This window comes from Eschrichtius robustus, chromosome 20 (genome assembly GCF_028021215.1).
Source record: "Eschrichtius robustus isolate mEscRob2 chromosome 20, mEscRob2.pri, whole genome shotgun sequence".
NCBI lineage: Eukaryota > Metazoa > Chordata > Mammalia > Artiodactyla > Eschrichtiidae > Eschrichtius > Eschrichtius robustus.
Window position 1 is genome coordinate 6,505,714 of NC_090843.1, and position 16,328 is coordinate 6,522,041.

At 57.0% G+C, this 16,328-nt stretch overlaps 1 protein-coding gene and 1 non-coding gene across 5 annotated transcripts in view; one reads left to right on the plus strand and one right to left on the minus strand.

The window, feature by feature from the left end:
• TTYH2 (tweety family member 2) overlaps positions 1-16,328 on the plus strand; it is a 38,990-nt gene extending 22,662 nt beyond the window's left edge. The window contains exons 5-14 of one of the 4 annotated variants that reach the window (XM_068529712.1): positions 242-337; positions 832-904; positions 5,280-5,349; positions 5,618-5,673; positions 6,167-6,259; positions 6,477-6,569; positions 8,154-8,296; positions 8,941-9,123; positions 9,591-9,669; positions 14,542-16,328. In XM_068529712.1, coding sequence (XP_068385813.1) covers positions 242-337; positions 832-904; positions 5,280-5,349; positions 5,618-5,673; positions 6,167-6,259; positions 6,477-6,569; positions 8,154-8,296; positions 8,941-9,123; positions 9,591-9,669; positions 14,542-14,622 — 967 coding nt within the window. In that variant the 3' untranslated portion in view covers positions 14,623-16,328. The other 3 variants (XM_068529714.1, XM_068529713.1, XM_068529715.1) reach the window with 3 other exon arrangements.
• On the minus strand, positions 13,751-13,879 carry LOC137755669 (small nucleolar RNA SNORA35). Its single transcript, XR_011072062.1, has one exon. It is a non-coding gene; the product is annotated as a small nucleolar RNA SNORA35 (small nucleolar RNA).

A 16,328-nucleotide genomic window follows, 5' to 3' on the forward strand; every position in this document is an offset into this window, starting at 1 on the left:
TGACTCCTCTGTCCGGGCAGAAGCGGGTGCAGCTCCCAGAGCCCAGAGGAGCTGTCGGCCGTGCACGCCGGGTTCTCCTGTCCGGGGCAGGGACGCTCCCCTGGTCTAATTTGCTTAGCCACTGGCTGCGGGCGGTTTGTATCACGAAGGGTCCAGCGGGCCTGGGACAGTGGTCCAGGCCTCCCTGGTGGGCCCCAGCTGGGCAGATGCTCCCCCTGACCATCCCTTCCCGTCTGCTCAGGTGGCTCTCCTACCTCCTGTTCTTCGTCCTGGACCTGGTCCTTTGCCTCCTCGCCTGCCTGGGACTGGCCAAGAGCTCCAGGTGCCTCCTGGCCTCGTGAGTAGCCCCGCCTCTGGGCCTGGGACAGGAGCTGGCCAAGGGTGTGGGGTGACAGTGCCACCATGAGAGAGATGAGGGCCTGGCAGGGCTGGGAGGATGTCGTGGGGGCAGCAGCCGCCGACTCACCATCTGGACACCAAGCCAGCTCCAGGCTTTCTCCCACGTGTCCCCACCCTCCTGGGCCTGACTGTTGAGCAGCTGAGGCGTTAGAGCCACTCGCCGCCTCAGCTTGCGCCCTCAGTGCCGTGTCTCTTCGGCTCAGGGACCTGTGCCCCAGGCATCGGTCCCTATCCCTCTGCCGGCAGTCAGCGGGGCGATGTCAGGGCAGGGGCTGAGGCTGCCCTCAGGGCCACCGCAAGAGTCTGGGGGTCGGGGGGACAAGATCGTAGCCGAGAGGAAGGGCGCTGAAGGTTGGCGGGGTGACAGCCATCACGGGGTCCCCCGCCTGCCGGCCTTGGCCTGGATCCCACCGGCAGCTGCCTCTCTCCTAGGGTGCTGTGCTGTGGGGTGCTGGCCCTGCTCCTCAGCTGGACGTCCCTGGCCGCTGACACTGCTGCGGCAGTGGTGAGTTGGGGGGCCTGGGGGTGCTGGGTGGTCTGACCAGGTGGACCGTCTGTCTGGTGGTGCATCGATGTGTCCCGTCCAGCGTCCCCGGGGCAGGGCCACCTGCCAGTCTCATTCCCTAACCTAGAACCCCAGAGTCTCAGGACTAAAGGGGCTGGGCTCATCTGTGCCAGCCCCCTCCCCCTTCAGAGGGGGACACAGGCCCGGGGAAAGGAAGGGGCTCGCCCAGGGTCGCGAGGCATTTGGGGGCAGAGCCAAGATGAGACCCCTGAAGCCTGATCCCTTTCCCACCCCGCTGGCCCATTCCCAGCCACGGCTTGTGAGGACGGGCACAGATGACCAGGTGCCTTCTCTCTGGGTATAAAGAGCTAACCAGGTCTGGTGGGTGTGGGCGGGGTTTGAACCTCAGGCTGGAGGAGCCCTCCAGCTTCCGAAGCACACTCCTGGGCCTGGCTTCCCCAGTGTCAGGAACGGGGAAGGTGGCGTTTTACCTGCTTTCCGTCCCCTTGCCCTTGGACTCACACACACCATCTAAAACGCAGTGGTGTATGTTTCCTGATGGGGTGCCTCGAGATGTGAAAAAAACAAAACCAAGCGCGCGCGCACACACACACACACACAAGGTGGGTCAGGAGTGTAAGGGGGAAGCTTCCTATGCAAGTATGTTTGGTCTTTAATAGACCTAGTGCTCTAGAGAAGCTGTGTGCGTGTCATTCATTCATTCGTTCGTTCGTTCGTTCGTTCAGCTGATGTTTGGCTGTGTGGCACTCAGTGGTGAGGGGGCCTGGGGATGCAGAAACAGGAGGGCGTGATGTTTGCTCCTGACTAAGTCGCAGCCCGCAGAAGAAAGACATGTGGGCAGATCATTGCAGTCCCATGTGAATCGGTACATGGCGGTGCACGGGGTGTGTGTGTGTGTGTGTGTGTGTGTGTGTGTGTGTGTGTGTGTGGCACAGGGGGCAGGATGTACCAAGGGATTTCAGGGAACCCCTAGCTGACTTAAGGGCCACAAAGTAACCCCATGACCTGCATCCGTTCTGCCCTTTCAACCTGGGGAGAAAAGACAATGGCTCACTGGAACCCCTCTACCCAAATGCGTGCCTGGCCCAGTGACTTGAGGGCTGGCTGGTGGCTCTGGCCTTGACCACTTTGCATCCATGAGGCCCCCAGAATGAGTAGACCCTGGTGCAGCTTGGCTCAGAGTAGCTTTGGGCAAAGCTTGTCCGGAAGTGGGAGAAGGTGGGCATCTCCTGTTTTGTCTCCCCTCCCCCCATTCAGTGTCCGCTTTGGGCAGGAGGGCGCACTGGACAGGCGAAAGGCAGGAGCCTACATCCCCAGGGCTGAGGCCGCTCCAGATACGGGCAAGAGCAGAGGAGAGCGCAGGTCACGCTCAAATGCATCCTGCCGTCATCTGGAGCTGGGCAGGCTGTACATGGTCTGGGGGGAGCGGCTGCTGGCCGGAGCCCCTCGCACAGCTGCCTGGCGACAGCCTCTCCTCCAGGGACAAGCGTGGGCGCAGAGAAGCTTGCATATGGTGGGCCCTTCCCCCGTCTGCCTTCTCAAAGCAGCGATGGCCTCCAGCTGGCCACCGCGGGCTGCCTTTTGGGAGACAGCTCCTTCCCAGCGGGGACTTCAGCTCCCAGCTGAGAGCCCCGGGATACCAGGGAGCTGGAGAGAAAGGCCATTTCCCTGATTCGATTAGTCAGGCCCTTGTGTGAGAGAGAGAGAGGGCGAGGGAGTGAATGGGGCTTTGATGGGGCTGCACATCCTGCTGCATTTTAATAGGAAATGGGGGGAGAAGGAGCGAGGCCCCGCAAAGGCTATTGTGGGGAGCTTTTGTGTGGCCACTGCCCCTGCTCTCTGAGCCTGTTGTTTTTGGGGGTGTTTTTGTTTTTGAGATCTGTGGGACCAGAGCTCCAGCACTGCCTTCCCACTGCAGGGGTGGCCACACCCCCTGCCTTCCCCGTCCCCCGAAAAGGGCCTCCATGAGACAGGAGCACTGCCCCTAAGAATGTGATGGGGAGGGAGCTGGGAGCTGGGGAGCTGAGCCTTATCTGCTCGACCACCCCCTGTGCAGTCAGGAGTGTAAGGCAGAGGTGAAGGGTGAGTGGCAGAGAGGAGAGAAGGCGCCCAAGGAGAAGGAAGGGGGAGAAGTGGATTCCGGGAGAGGAAGGCGGAAAGGGTCACCCAGGTGCTTTGGCCACAGGGCACCACTGACTGAGCCGAGGTCTCCCTGGGAATTGGCCACGGAGGGACGGCGGGCCCACCTCACTGGGCCCTAACCCAGTGAGGGTTCTTTTTTTTAAATATTTCATATAATAAGCTTATTTTAATAGTGCAAAAGATAATCTGCTTCCAATCAATAAAGGAAAAACTTCCAGAGAATTTTATAAAAATAGCCAATACTTTGAACAAATACAAAAGCAAATAACTAGGTAAATGTTACAATTATATGCTCCAAGCCCAAGGAGCCTGGCCTCTGGAAGCCCCCTGGCTGGGTCCTCATCCCCTCCCCCCCTCCCCAGCAGGGGGCCCTGGGAACATAACTGAAGTTCCCCAGGCCTCTGGTCTCCTTGTCTCCTCTTGTGTAAAATGGGGAGAACAGCAATCTCCTTGAAGGGTTGTTGTTGGGACGAGATGGGTTGGTTGACCCCTGGGAGGCACATAGTAAGGGTCCATTGCTTCACTGCACATTTACTCCCTTTCTAGGAGGGTCACAGGGTGACTTCCACTGTGCTCGGCGCACCCGCCCCCCATCCCCATCCCCGTTGCGTGAAGAAAGCACATGCGTGCACACGCACATACGGGCCCTTGTCTTCACCGATAGGAAGGCTGAATCCTCACTGAGGGTCTGAAGAGCAGGCCCGGCCTGAGGAGGGGGGGTGAGGGGCGCATCCCTGGTGGAGCCTCTGCCAGCGGCCTCCTGTTCTTTGGATCCCAAACTTGTCGGGGGTGACCCAGACCAAGATGGCGGCCTCGCTCTTCATGTTTCCCAAGGCCTCCCCATCCCCCTGCTTGGCTCTGGCTCCCCTCTCTCTGCCACTCCTGTAACGGGGGTGAGGATTGCACCCCTGGGCCCGCTGGTGCAGCAGCTCCGATTTATAATAATAAACCAGTCTGATGATGGACCCTAGTGATTTGAGTATAAAACGGTTCTCCCAGGGTCCTGAGGCATGTGGCTGTGTGAGCGTGTATATGTGTGCATGTGTGCGTGTACAGATGTGGCTCTGTGGGAGCTCTGTATCTGGAGGGGCATTTGATTCCCCAGTCCCACCCAGGCACACACTTTCTAGACCGTAAGTGCCATAGTGCAGCTTGCCACTGTGTCTCATGCCTAGAACATCGTGTGGCACCTAGTAGGCACTCAATAAATATTTGTCAACTCGGTGAATGAATGAGTGACACTCCAGCATTGCCCCCTGAGGCAGCCCTTCCCGAAGGAGGACAGGGCACGGGCAGGAAAGGGCCGTGGAGAGGAGTCCCCGGCTTGGAGAGCACGCACTGGAGCAGGGGTGCCCCTGGGAATGGGCCAGAGGACCTCAGCTTCCCCTGGCTGTTCTGCAAGGTGGACGTCCGCCCTCTACCCAGTGTCCCACTGCACCCCCCCAGGCCAGATCTGGGGAGGGCCTGGCTCAGAGGATGGCCTCCTTGCCGCTGCCTCTTCCAGGGCCCAGACGTGCTTCCACTCAGCCCTGTGGGCCCTTGGTGGTCACCTAGCCAGGCCGCACTGCCGTGTCCCAGTCCCCCAGCGCGGCAGTGGCAGAGCCTGGAACCCGTGTCCTCTCAGCCCCGTGCTCTTCCTGGTCCCCCATCTCATCATGACAGGACCTGCACCCAAAAGCTCAAAGATGGATTCAGCACCAATGTAGTTCTTTAGAAAGAGATTCTGAGGGAGGCTTCGTAGATGGACAGCCCCAGAGCAGGGGTGGACTTGGTAACAGCGAGACAAAAAATAAAATAGAGATGAGCAAACGAGGCCATGGTGCAAATAACTCTCCAGAACTCATTCCGCAGCTAACCCTTGACCCAGGTCCATCCCAGAAGAGGCATTTGGAAATAAGAGTTAACGGTAGTGCCTGCTGTTGGCCACTTTTCTGAGTACTTTATGTAGATTAATTCATTAGGCGAATAGCGTTTTTCTCTCCATGTGACTGACGAGGCCGCTGAGACACAGGATAAGGCATTTGTCTGTAAAGTTACAGAGCTGGGCAGGGGCAGAGCCAGGATTCGAGCGCAGGGAGGATGGCTGTTGACTGTTCTTGCCCACCGAGGTCTGAGCTGCGGGGTCCCCGTGCCTGGGGCCAAGGGCACCCGGTTCCTCCCAGGGCCCCGGTGTGTGACTTTCCTCCACCCCTCCCATCTCTCCCCGGCTCAGGGCACCGGCGACTTCTGCGCGGCTCCCGACGCCTTCATCCTGAACATCACGGAGGGCCAGCTCCGCACAGGTAACAAGCTCTCGGGCCTCTGTGGTCAGAGCCACTCAGGATGCTCAGTCCAGGCCCGTGGTCAGCCAGACTGTGCCTCTACTTACCCCTTTCAGCACTGTAGTCACCCAGTGCCTCCCACCCCTGTACTTCAGGTCCAGCTGGACCGCTGGGTCATTTCTTAGAAGCTACCTCCCTTGGGAGCTCTGGTACCGGCTTGGCCGCTGAGGATGGATGAGCACCTGGTCACATGTGAGCGCCTGCCTGACCCAGTGTCTTTGCCTTGCAGAGGTGACCCGTTATTACCTGTATTGCAGTCAGAGTACAAGCAGCCCCTTCCAGCAGGTACGGCCCGCCCAGCCCAGCCCTCACCCTGCCCCCAGCCCCCTCGGTGGTCAGCTCGCTCCCTCTTGACCCCAAGCCCCAGCACTGACCAATAAGGTGGCAGTGGCTGGGTGTTCTTTGCTTCTTTGGGGTCCTCTGCAGGGGACAGTGCTCTTGGTCAGCGGGCTTGCCCATCCGTCACCCTGGATGCTGGTTACCAGGCAGAGGTTGTGCAGTAGATCTGGGTTGGGGCCCAAGATTCTGCGTTTCTCACAAGCCCCCCCACCACCCCCAAGGCTGTCCCAGCAGGACATTTAGAGTAGCAGGAAGCAAGAGAATGGTGCGGCTCTCAAGAAGCCTGAGGGCTGAGGGGAAGACCTCCTGTAAGCAGGAAGGGCCAGGATGCGGGCAGCAACTGCGGCTGCAGACGGGGGAGGGGCTGCCGGGGAATCAGGCAGCTGCGGGGGCTCCTGGGAATCAAGCTCACGCGGGACCTCGGTCTCTCCTGGCCCAGGCACTGACCGTCTTCCAGCGCTCGCTGAGCAGCATGCAGATCCAGGTGACGGGACTGCTGCAGTTTGCGGTCCCGCTCTTCCCCACGGCAGAGGTAAGGTGGCCGGCCACCTCCCACAGGGCCGGGCTTCGAAGACCAGGTTATGGAAAGAAAGTGTCCCCTCCCGGCAGTCTAGCCGCTTCCTTTGGCTTTAAAGTCCTCTCTGCACAAGTCGCGGTTTGCGGTTTTATCCACAAGCCCTGCCCCCAGCGCTCATGCTCTGCCTCTCCGTCTGTCTGCATGTTCGCCTCTTTCTTTCTTCTGGCTTCAGAAAGATCTGCTCAGAATCCAGCTCCTGTTGAATTCATCCGAGTCCAGCCTCCACCAGCTGATGGCCATGTTGGATTGCCGGGGGCTGCACAAGGTGCCGGGGTGGCCCTGGGGGCGCGGGTGGAAGGCGGGGGAGTGGGACACCCCAGCAGGCCACATCTTCCCAGAGAGAAGGCTGCCGAGGCTGGGAGAGTGATTGCCTGGGCTCCCTTCAGGCTCAGGAAATGGGGTAGAAGAGGTGCCTGGCTTCTGGATTCTCTCCAGTAGCTGAGCCAGGAGCCTCAGTGAAAGGTACCAGGGGGTGCAGGTAGGAGAGTTGTATCCGTTTACCTCCAGAACGCTGGGGGACCCTGAGCTGTATGAGGGAGGCTGTTCCCCATTGCCCAGACTCCCAGCCATGTGGTCCACCTGACCAATTCCTGAATTGCAAGTGGACATCCCATTCTCATTGCCAGGGTCATCTCTAGGAGTTTGGAATATCGGACGATCGTGCAGGGAACACACTGGGAGTATGTGAGGCCCTCTCTCCCCCAAAGCAGAAAGCCAGTGCATGTCGATGGCTTTCACATCCCATGTGGATTTCGAGCAAATATTAGTAATAATGTTCACAACTGCCATTTACTGAGTCCTTGGTTCTGTGTTCAGCCTTGTTCTGTGCAGTTTATATCCAACATGTCATTGAGTCCTCACAGTTTTACTGTGAGATACATGTTATTTCATGGGAAATTTTATAGATAAGCAACATGTGTGTGTGTGTGTGTCTGTGTATGTGGATGGATAGATGGATAGATAGATAGACAGATGTATCTAGCTACCTATCTATCTATCTATATGTATACCTAAAAAGTAGCTTACCGAAGATCCCAGAGCTATCAGTTCAAGGGCTTGGGTTTCCGACCCCAGCAGTCTGACTTCAGAGCTGAGAACATGGGAGCCGCCCCAGTACCCTCCCTCCCCTTCCACATCCAATCCCTCAGCAAGTCCTCACGACTATACTCTCCGATATATCCTGCTCCGTCCACTTCTCTCTCCCTCCACAGCTCCCACCTTGGTCCGAGCGCCCTCCCGCTCCCCTGGGTGACAACCGTGACCTCCCAACCGGTCCCCACTTTCTCCTGCCCCCTTACCTTTCACATATGGCAGCCAGGGAGCCAGAGCGGTCTTTTAAAAACGAATGGGATCATATCCCTCCCATCCCCAAACCTGCCCATGGCTTCCCATCACCTTGTGTAAAATTCAAACTCCTCGCCTGTCCTGCGAGGCCCAGCATGACCTGGTGCCATCTCGCCCGTCCCCTGATGGCCTTTTTCCTCTTTCCTGAACACACCAAGCTTGTCTGCTTTGCCTCAGGTGCTCAAGGCACACTCCACTCCTTGCCATCCTGGCCTCAGATTAAATGCCCCCGGCCCCCTGGCTCCCCCACCCCGCAAGCTCATCTGTCCTGTTCAGAGCCCAGCACACAGTAGGTATTCAGCAAAGGCTTGTAGAGAGAACCCGAGAAGCCCCATGGTGTTGGGGTCCCGAGCGTGGACCCTGAGTGGCTATTCAAGGTGCTTGGGATGGGGGAGGGGCAGAGATCCCGAGTCCAGGCTGGGGGAGAGGGGCTTTCAGAGACCAGCTCAGACCCCAGGCTGTGTCCCACTCCCCCTCCAGCTATGTGTCCCTCTTCCTCCGCCAGGACTACCTGGACGCCCTCACTGGCATCTGCTACGACGGCCTCAAGGGCCTGCTGTACCTCGGCCTCTTCTCCCTCCTGGCCGCCCTCGCCTTCTCCACCATGATCTGCATGGGGCCAGGGGCCTGGAAGCACTTTGCCACCAGGTGGGCTGCCTGGGCGGCTTCCTGGGGGAGGAGGCGGGAGGCTCAGCTCTGTGACTGAACCGAGAGCTGATAACCTGGGATGGAGAAGGGCAGCAGGGGGACCAGGCATTCAGCCCCAACAGGCTGGCTGGTTTTCTGCCCAAGCGTCCCTGGAAGTCCAGAAAGAACCCCAAAAGGAGGTTGGAGGGGGCCAAGGCAGGAGCAGGGCCAAGGATGGTGACAGCGTCATGCCACAGCCTGGCATCCTTTGCTTATCGCCTCTTCCTCTGCAGGACTTTGTGGCGTGATGCTGCTGCTGGGAGGGGTGCCTCAGAATGCCAGAAGGACACATTGTAGCACCAGGGTGCCTATAGTCTCACTGAGGAGATAGACAGAGACAAGATGGTATTTCAGTGTCTTGAGAGTAGATCAGAAAAGGAAGCAGGGTAGGGAGGGTCCGTGTGCCTGTGGTCAGCATGGTGGACTGCCTGGAGGAGGTGGATGTGCAGTTGGGAATGGAGCAGAATAATACCAAAGAACCTCAAGGAGACACCTGTGGCCAGAGGGAGAGTCTTGGGAGGAAAGATTGGGAAGCGGGCCGGGACCCCACTGCCTGGAGCCTGCCTCGCCCCTCACAGCTGGCCATATCCTACGTGTCATTCCAGGGATAGAGACTACGACGACATCGACGATGACCCCTTCAACCCCCAGGCCCGGCGCATCGCCGCCCACAACCCCCCTCGCGGGCAGCTTCGCAGCTTCTGCAGCTACAGCAGCGGCCTGGGCAGCCAGACCAGCCTGCAGCCCCCGGCCCAGACTATCTCCAATGCCCCCATCTCGGAGTACATGTACGGCAGGGCTCCCAGGGCCTCCCCGGTACCTCCCCCGACACATCGGGCTGGATCTGCGGGCAGCACGTTTGGGTCCAGAGAGCCGGGTGGGGAGGAGGCATCTGAGGCCAGCGCGGTCCCCTCACTGCAGCCAGGATGCCAGGTGGGAAGGCCCCCGGGGAGCATCTAGTGCTGGAGGAAGAGCCCCTGCAGGTGTCAGGTCTTTCGCCTCAAGCTTGCAGGGCAGGTTGAAGGCCCGAGAAGCTGCATTTCTCCAGGCCACACTGCTCCTGGCGCCATCACCCCATCTGCTCCTTCTCCCCAGGCCTCCCTGTCTTCCTGCCCTCACTCCCTCCCGTCTATCCGTGGTCCTTTTCCGTCTCCCATCTGCACACCCCCGGGACCCTCCTGTAGAAATCTGAGCAGACACCCCCCCGACCCGGCCTCCCCAGCCTGAGCACTCCCCGCTCCTTTCGGCCCTGCAGGAACCAAGCTGTGCTCTTCGGTGGGAACCCACGCTACGAGAATGTGCCGCTTATTGGAAGAGGCTCCCCTCCGCCCACGGTAACCTGGGCTCCCGGGGCAAAGGCACTGCCCTTGTGGGGAGGGGGGAATAATTGAAGAAAAAAACCTCCTGCGGACCCAGTGACTCCCCGCCACAGAGGTAGAAAAGAATGAAACAGTCTTGTTACCAGATAAGCATTAAACCAGACTGCCATGCACATCGCAGGCTATCTGCTAAGGGGATTGTAAAGACGGAGCTCATCCTACACAGCCAGGCAGGTAGATGCACCGCATTCCATACCTGTCCTCAAGATAAATGGTTCCTGTCCGCCAACAATAGGACTCAGCAGCACCATTTGTCACACTGGTTCATCCTAAATCCACCTGGTAATTGTGTGGCCATCAGGGCTCACTAACTGCCAGGGAGATGGGGGACAGTCTTCCTGATGCTACCATTTCAGAGATGGCTCCCAGCCCCGGAAGAAAACGTTCCTGGATTGTAAAACTGCTGAGAGCCTTCGTTGGCCTTTAAAAGGTTTATACACCTCTCAAAGGGACAGAGGAGTAATTTATGATGATCAGCTTTCTAAAGGAAATGCTGCTCAAAGAAGCATTTCTTTCCCTTTTTGCACCGGGGAAATTCTTTCGTTTTAGATTTACGTTTACCTTGACACCCTGGGCTAGAGGATCAGGGGCCCCTGTGGTGCCAGGTCTGGGAGGGCTAATACCAGACCTGCCTGCCCCAAGTCCTCCCCGCAGCTCCTGACGTCCCCAGGCTGTGCCCAAGTGGGGTCCGCACTTCCCACCCGCCCTCCACCCCAGCCAGGGGACCTAGACACAACATCAGGGTGTGAGGGGTGTGCCGGCTGTCTGCCCCTGGAGAAGTATGAGGGTCGCCTCATACTACTGGCTGAGACAGAGCTGCAAATAGAGACAGCTGAGGTTCAAAAACACAGACTCCACTCTTTCACTGCCGTGGCCCAGGTTCCATCCCTGGTCGGGGACCTAAGATCCTGCAAGCATCGTGGCACGGCCAAAAGAGAAAAAAAAACAGACTCCAGTACCAAATGCCTGGGTTCCAACGCCAGCTCATTGCTTATGACCTCTGTGGCTTTGGGCGAGTACTTTACCTTTCTGTGCCTCAGTTTCCCCATCTGTAGAATGGGGATGTAATAGCACACCACATAGGTGGTTGGAGCATTGGAGAAACTGACCCTTAACAAAAGCATGTTTGTGTGACGCAGTAAGTGCCGTAAGACTGAGCCGCCTATTTATTTTACCCTCTCCTTCTGCTGTCACTCAAGCTTCCTCCCACCCCACCTCCTCCACGGAGGCGTGGCCTTTGTAAGAAAGAGGGGGCTCTAAGACCAGGTTGAAGTCTGCATTCTTGAGCCAGGGGTCTGTCGGGGAAGGAGCCCCTGCCTTCACTGGCCTGGGCGAGGTGTTTCACCTGCCCCATCCAGGTAGTTTGGAAGGAGGCGTCCAGTTGGTGAACTAGGAGCCCTGGAGCCCCAAGGACGGGGGACTAATGAAATAGACCTTGGCCCTGAGAACCACGATGTTCACGTGCACTCAGGGAATCCAGCGAGTGCTCCTGGGGAAAACCACAGTGCTGGACCCGGAAAGAGAGATGGGGACCCAGCCCCCATCTTCAGGACGTGGATAGTCTGCAGGGGCGGTGGGGGGGGTGGGGGGGAGAGACTCAGAAAGCTGTTGTAACAAGTGCCATACGGTGCTTTAGGACCTAGAGGGAGAAATTGCTCCTTCGGGGTCTAAGGAGGTGATATTTGAGCCTTACCTTGGAGCACTGGGTCTCACCCAGGAGGGAGTTTGCTCCCCCAGGGGACGTTTGGCCATGTCTTGAGGCATCTTTGGTTGTCACACCTGGGGGGGTCGCTGGTACTGGCATCTAGTGGGTGGAGGCCAGGGGTGCTGCTGAGCCCAGGACACCGCCCACCACGCAGGATGATCGGCCCCAAATGTGTACAGTGTCGTGCCCAGACGGACCCTCTGGCTCTCCCCACCTTGCTGGGTTTTGCCCAGAGCGCCTCCCTGCTGTCCTTTTACAAACAGCACTAGACCCAGGCCTTGCCCTTGCTCCCTGGGGGCCTGAGGCAGGGAGAGCGGCTGGTCCAAGCCTGCTTCCAGAGTTGGCACCTTTGAAATCCCAAGCTGGCTTCTCTCTAAACCAGAAGCCTCTTGGGTTCCTTTTTTCCTCCCGCCAGCTGCTGTGGCCCCAGGAATGCAGATTGATTTTAATATTAATCTCAGTACAACATAATTAGGGGAGGTCCGCCGCTGTGAAAAATAAATTACTCGAGGCACTGGGATGCCAAATAAAAATGAATTTCGGATTACCTTCTGTTTTGAAAGATCCAGGCCACTCTCCCTGACATTAGCAGAGATAATCAAGAACTGACCTTATTTGCAAGGACAAGGACAGACTAAACCTTCCCCCGCTATAATGGAGACCAGCCCAGAAACTCCAGTTGCTTTGGCAGAGTTGACTGCCCTGCCCTACCCAGCTCAACCTGCCCCAGAGATGACCCCCCTCCCCTCCTAACATGCAAGAGGCATGAAGAGACAGCTGAGCCTGCTGACCAAGGAAGCCACAGCGTGGAGGATACGGACGTGAGCCCCGATAAAGAGGACACAGCTGACCGCTCCCCACTCTCCCCCTGCACCTGCTCTAAATATTATTCATCAGTACCCAGTGCATTCGGTGTACGGAAAATCCCTCCCCCTGCCAGCTCCATCTCTGGGGCACTGGGGATTTCACTAAGGTGGGTGATATCAAGCCAGGCCGTCGGAACCTACAGACTCTTCCCTCGTCGGCTAGAAATGTGTTTTCCCTTAGCTCTGCTTTCTAGGAATCACCTCCTGTCTTTCCAGGCACCGTATCCTGGGCCCGATGGACAAAAATGACCCAGGCACTTGTTTAAAAATACCAGGCCAGGGACTTCACTGCAGACGTAGCCCGGGTGAACCTCGTCATCAAGCAAGTTTGGAAAATACTGCTTCAAGGAGGAGGGTCTCACTCTTGAACATCCATCACCTGGAGGACTCGTGACAACACAGGCCGCTGGATATCTGGGGCGGGGCTCGGGGGTTTGCATTTCTGACCTGTTCCCAGGTAAAGCCTGAAGCCTGCTCAGGGGCAGGCTTCCTCACTCGGCGTACCAACACTTGAGCCAGGTCCTTGCGTGTCACGGGAGCTGTCCTGTGCGCTGCCGGAGGTTTAGCTGCGTCCCTGGCCTCCACCCACGTGATGCCAGTAGCACCCCCACTCCATAGCCCCCAGCCATGACAACTGAAAATGCCTCCAGACATTAACCAGATGTCCCCTGGGCAGGGGCAAAATTGCCCCTGGTTGAGACCCACTGGGTTAAGGAGTCTCAGGCCCCTACTCCCTGCCCCCCAGCTGGAAGCCTTCGTCCATCTCTGGCGTGAACGGCCTAGACCTGGACCCCGGAAACATCCCTGGCGCTAGGAGACAGTCAGGGTCCTGTGGAGCATTGCTACTTGGAGTTAGCCGCCCAGCAGCACCTGGAGCTTGTTAGAAATGCAGAATCTCAGGTCCTACGTGTGATGTGAGATGTGCTAACCTAAGAAGCCGCATCTCTACTTCCGAGCAGAGGCTGGCTAACATCTCCTGTGAATGAACGCTTAAACTTTGTGTTTCTCCAACTTGGCTGCACTTGGAAGAACTTACAAAAAAATATTGGTGGCACTTAATTTATTTTTTTTTTCTGTAAGATAATTATAGTCTCATTTTTCTCACATCAAAAGGAGAAAACAACTTATCTCTCCTGTCCTAACATTTAATGAGCAGTTTGCCAGCGAATTTAAATGAATTTATCTTGTAATATAATCACCCTGACGATCTTAGATCATTCCAGTAGTGTCAAGCTTGTTTTACGAACTAGGACACTGAGTCTAAGAGGGTTAATGTGAATTGCTAAGAGCTACACAGCTAGTAATAATGATGATAATAAGCAATAATGGTGATAACATTTATTGAGCACCTGCTATTAAGCTGATTCAGACATCGTCACTTTTATCTAGTAGTAGCAGATACTGAGCTGCTCGATTTGCTCTCCACCTCCTCACTTGTCTTAGGCAGGGTCCCAGGACCCAGGAGATATGTACCCACCTGCATGCAGGTGTAGCCCACAGCATGACTCTCCCAGCTTTATGGAGGGATTTGCTTTTGCACTACTCGATGCCCCGTTGGTCAAGGAGGAACCGAATGGGTCACTTGCCAGTGCTGGTGGTGGCACTTCAAAAGGCTTAATTTTATGTTATGTGTGTTTTATCACATAAAAAAAAGTACTGGTGGGTGTGGCCTAGGTTTCAGGATGCTTTTAGACCCACCCCCGCCCCCGCAGTGTCTCTGATGCACAGCCAAGTTTGAGAACCCCTGTGTTAGGGGTCTTGCCTGCTTCATATCATTCCATCCTTTCAGTGGAAAAGCTGAGTGCTCTTAGGTCCATCGTGCAGGTGGGGAAACGGAGGCCTGGAGTGACTGGAGAACCTCCGCCGAGGTCATGGGATGAGCAAGGTGCACAGCTGGGATTTGAGCTCTCTGAGTCAGTGGGCCTGTGCCCTCAGCCTGCCCGCTAGGCGGGCTCCTAAGCACACTGGTGCATTACGGTGGCTGGTCGGCGTGTGCATCTTGAGTTTGAGGCTGGGACCCAGATGTCCTGATGGCCCCAGGGTTGACAGCATTGGCAAACACGAAGCCTGCCCGGGCCACTCGACTATCCTCTGATAAGGCCCACGAGGCCTTGACATTGAAACTTGGTGCCCGGCCGCTGTGGCTGGCCCAGCTCGCACTTCCTCAGAAGTTCCAGCATTTTTGCTAGTGCGGTGTCTGGTTTAACGGGTGATGTGTGACCCTGTTCTGACTGTCCCCTCCCCTCTCTCCCACAGTACTCTCCCAGCATGAGGGCCACCTACCTGTCCGTGGCAGATGAACACCTGAGGCCCTATGGGAATGAGTTTCCAGCCTAACACACTTTCGGGAGTTCCTGCCTCCTTGATCCGTTTTGGTTTTTAACTAAGGCAAATGCAAGCGTGTTTCTTTCATAGAAACCAAAGGCATCTAGAGACTGTGAGTGGACCTACAGGATTGGAAGGCTCCTGCTGGTGCAAGGGAGTGGCTGAGATTCAGGGAGAATCGGCCTGGGGTTGGCTGAGATTCCCAGGCAGACAGAAGACCCATGACTTGGACCAGCCTCTCCCTCCTTTGACCTCCCCTCCACACCGGAAATGCCCTCCAGGTGCTTGGCCGTCCCTAAGCTGGGAGCCTGGTTCAGTTTGCCCCTGCATCCCACCCTCACCAGGTGGTGAATGACAGTGAGGAGGGACCGGGTCAGGCTTGAGGGTCCCCTTTCCTGGACTGTGCCTCCTCCTGGCTGCTCATATGGGTGCCATTTCCCCACAGGTAAAGGTGGAAGGGCTGATCAGGAGATGACATCCCTGATGAGACCCGACACTGTCCAAAGCAGTCTCCCGGGGCCAGGTGGACTCTTCCTGTGCCACCAGGGGAAGGCATTGGCAGGCTCTGCATAGGAGGCTGGGGGACCAGAGCCTCGTGCCTGGTGGGCTTCCAGGTGGCAGGGGTGGGCCTGTCTTTCTGCAACCCTCTGTCGCCTCACCTCCATTCCAGAATCGCTGCTGTGAGTTTGCTCACTGCAGATAGGGACAGTCTCAGGTATTCACAGACACTCTGAAAGCAATTCTAACTCTTTTTTGCCAGTGTTTTAAAGATTTTTGATTATCCAAAGAATTGAAACTCACAGCACAGCCGGTTTTTACTACAGATGTGGGGTTCATCCCTCCCACCTGATTTGTCTACCAAAATAAAGATCAGTGAGACATCCTGTCCCAAGATGCTGATTGATGGGGATGTGGGTCCATCCCACCCCGAGGGAGGCATTGTGAGAGAACAAAGTCTCTAAGAGGCAAGTCTGAACATGAACAGAGTCTGGTCCAGGAGACTGGCTGAATGCCCAGGTCAACTCTCCCCTCCCTTTTGTCTTCAGGAAAGTTTGTCATAAAAGGTTTTAGCAGAATGGGCTGACTGTGTCTTGATGTGAAGACAGGTGTTTTCCCTACCTCTCCCACCATCCCGTCCCCACCCCATTGTCCCCCAGCCCCTGACCTACACCTGCTGGGAGCTTGTAGACCAGGAGGAAATAATGACCCACCGTCCTTCCCGCTGAGGATCCAGGGTTAGGGTCTTTGGTGCTTCCAACCTCCTGCCGACGAAGAGTGCATGGCCCGGGAGCCTCCGCAGCCCTGCACGCCGAAGCAGGGGCGCCGGGTAGTGTGGCTGTGGACAAGGGCTCCATTTCCATTTTGGAAGCGCCGCCTTCTGGTCAGAACACTGACAGCAGAGTGGTTCTCAGCCCCCAGCCAAGCCTCCACGACAGCGGGGCCACGGGGCCGCCGGGACTCTGTCTCCCCCCATTCACCTGTACATACGTGCACCACGAACCCACCTTCGTGAGGCCCTGTCACGTGCAGACAGGACTTGGCGACATCAGGGTGATGCTTCTTAACACTCGTCGTTGGCGACTAGAGTTGTTTTTAATGCATGTAAACTAAACTAGAATCCCTTGGGTGGTTCCTGAAGGGACCATGTGGGCACACCTCTGCTTGATACATGTGTGCCCTCACCTGGGGGAGAAATAAACCACTGGTACTAAAATGCA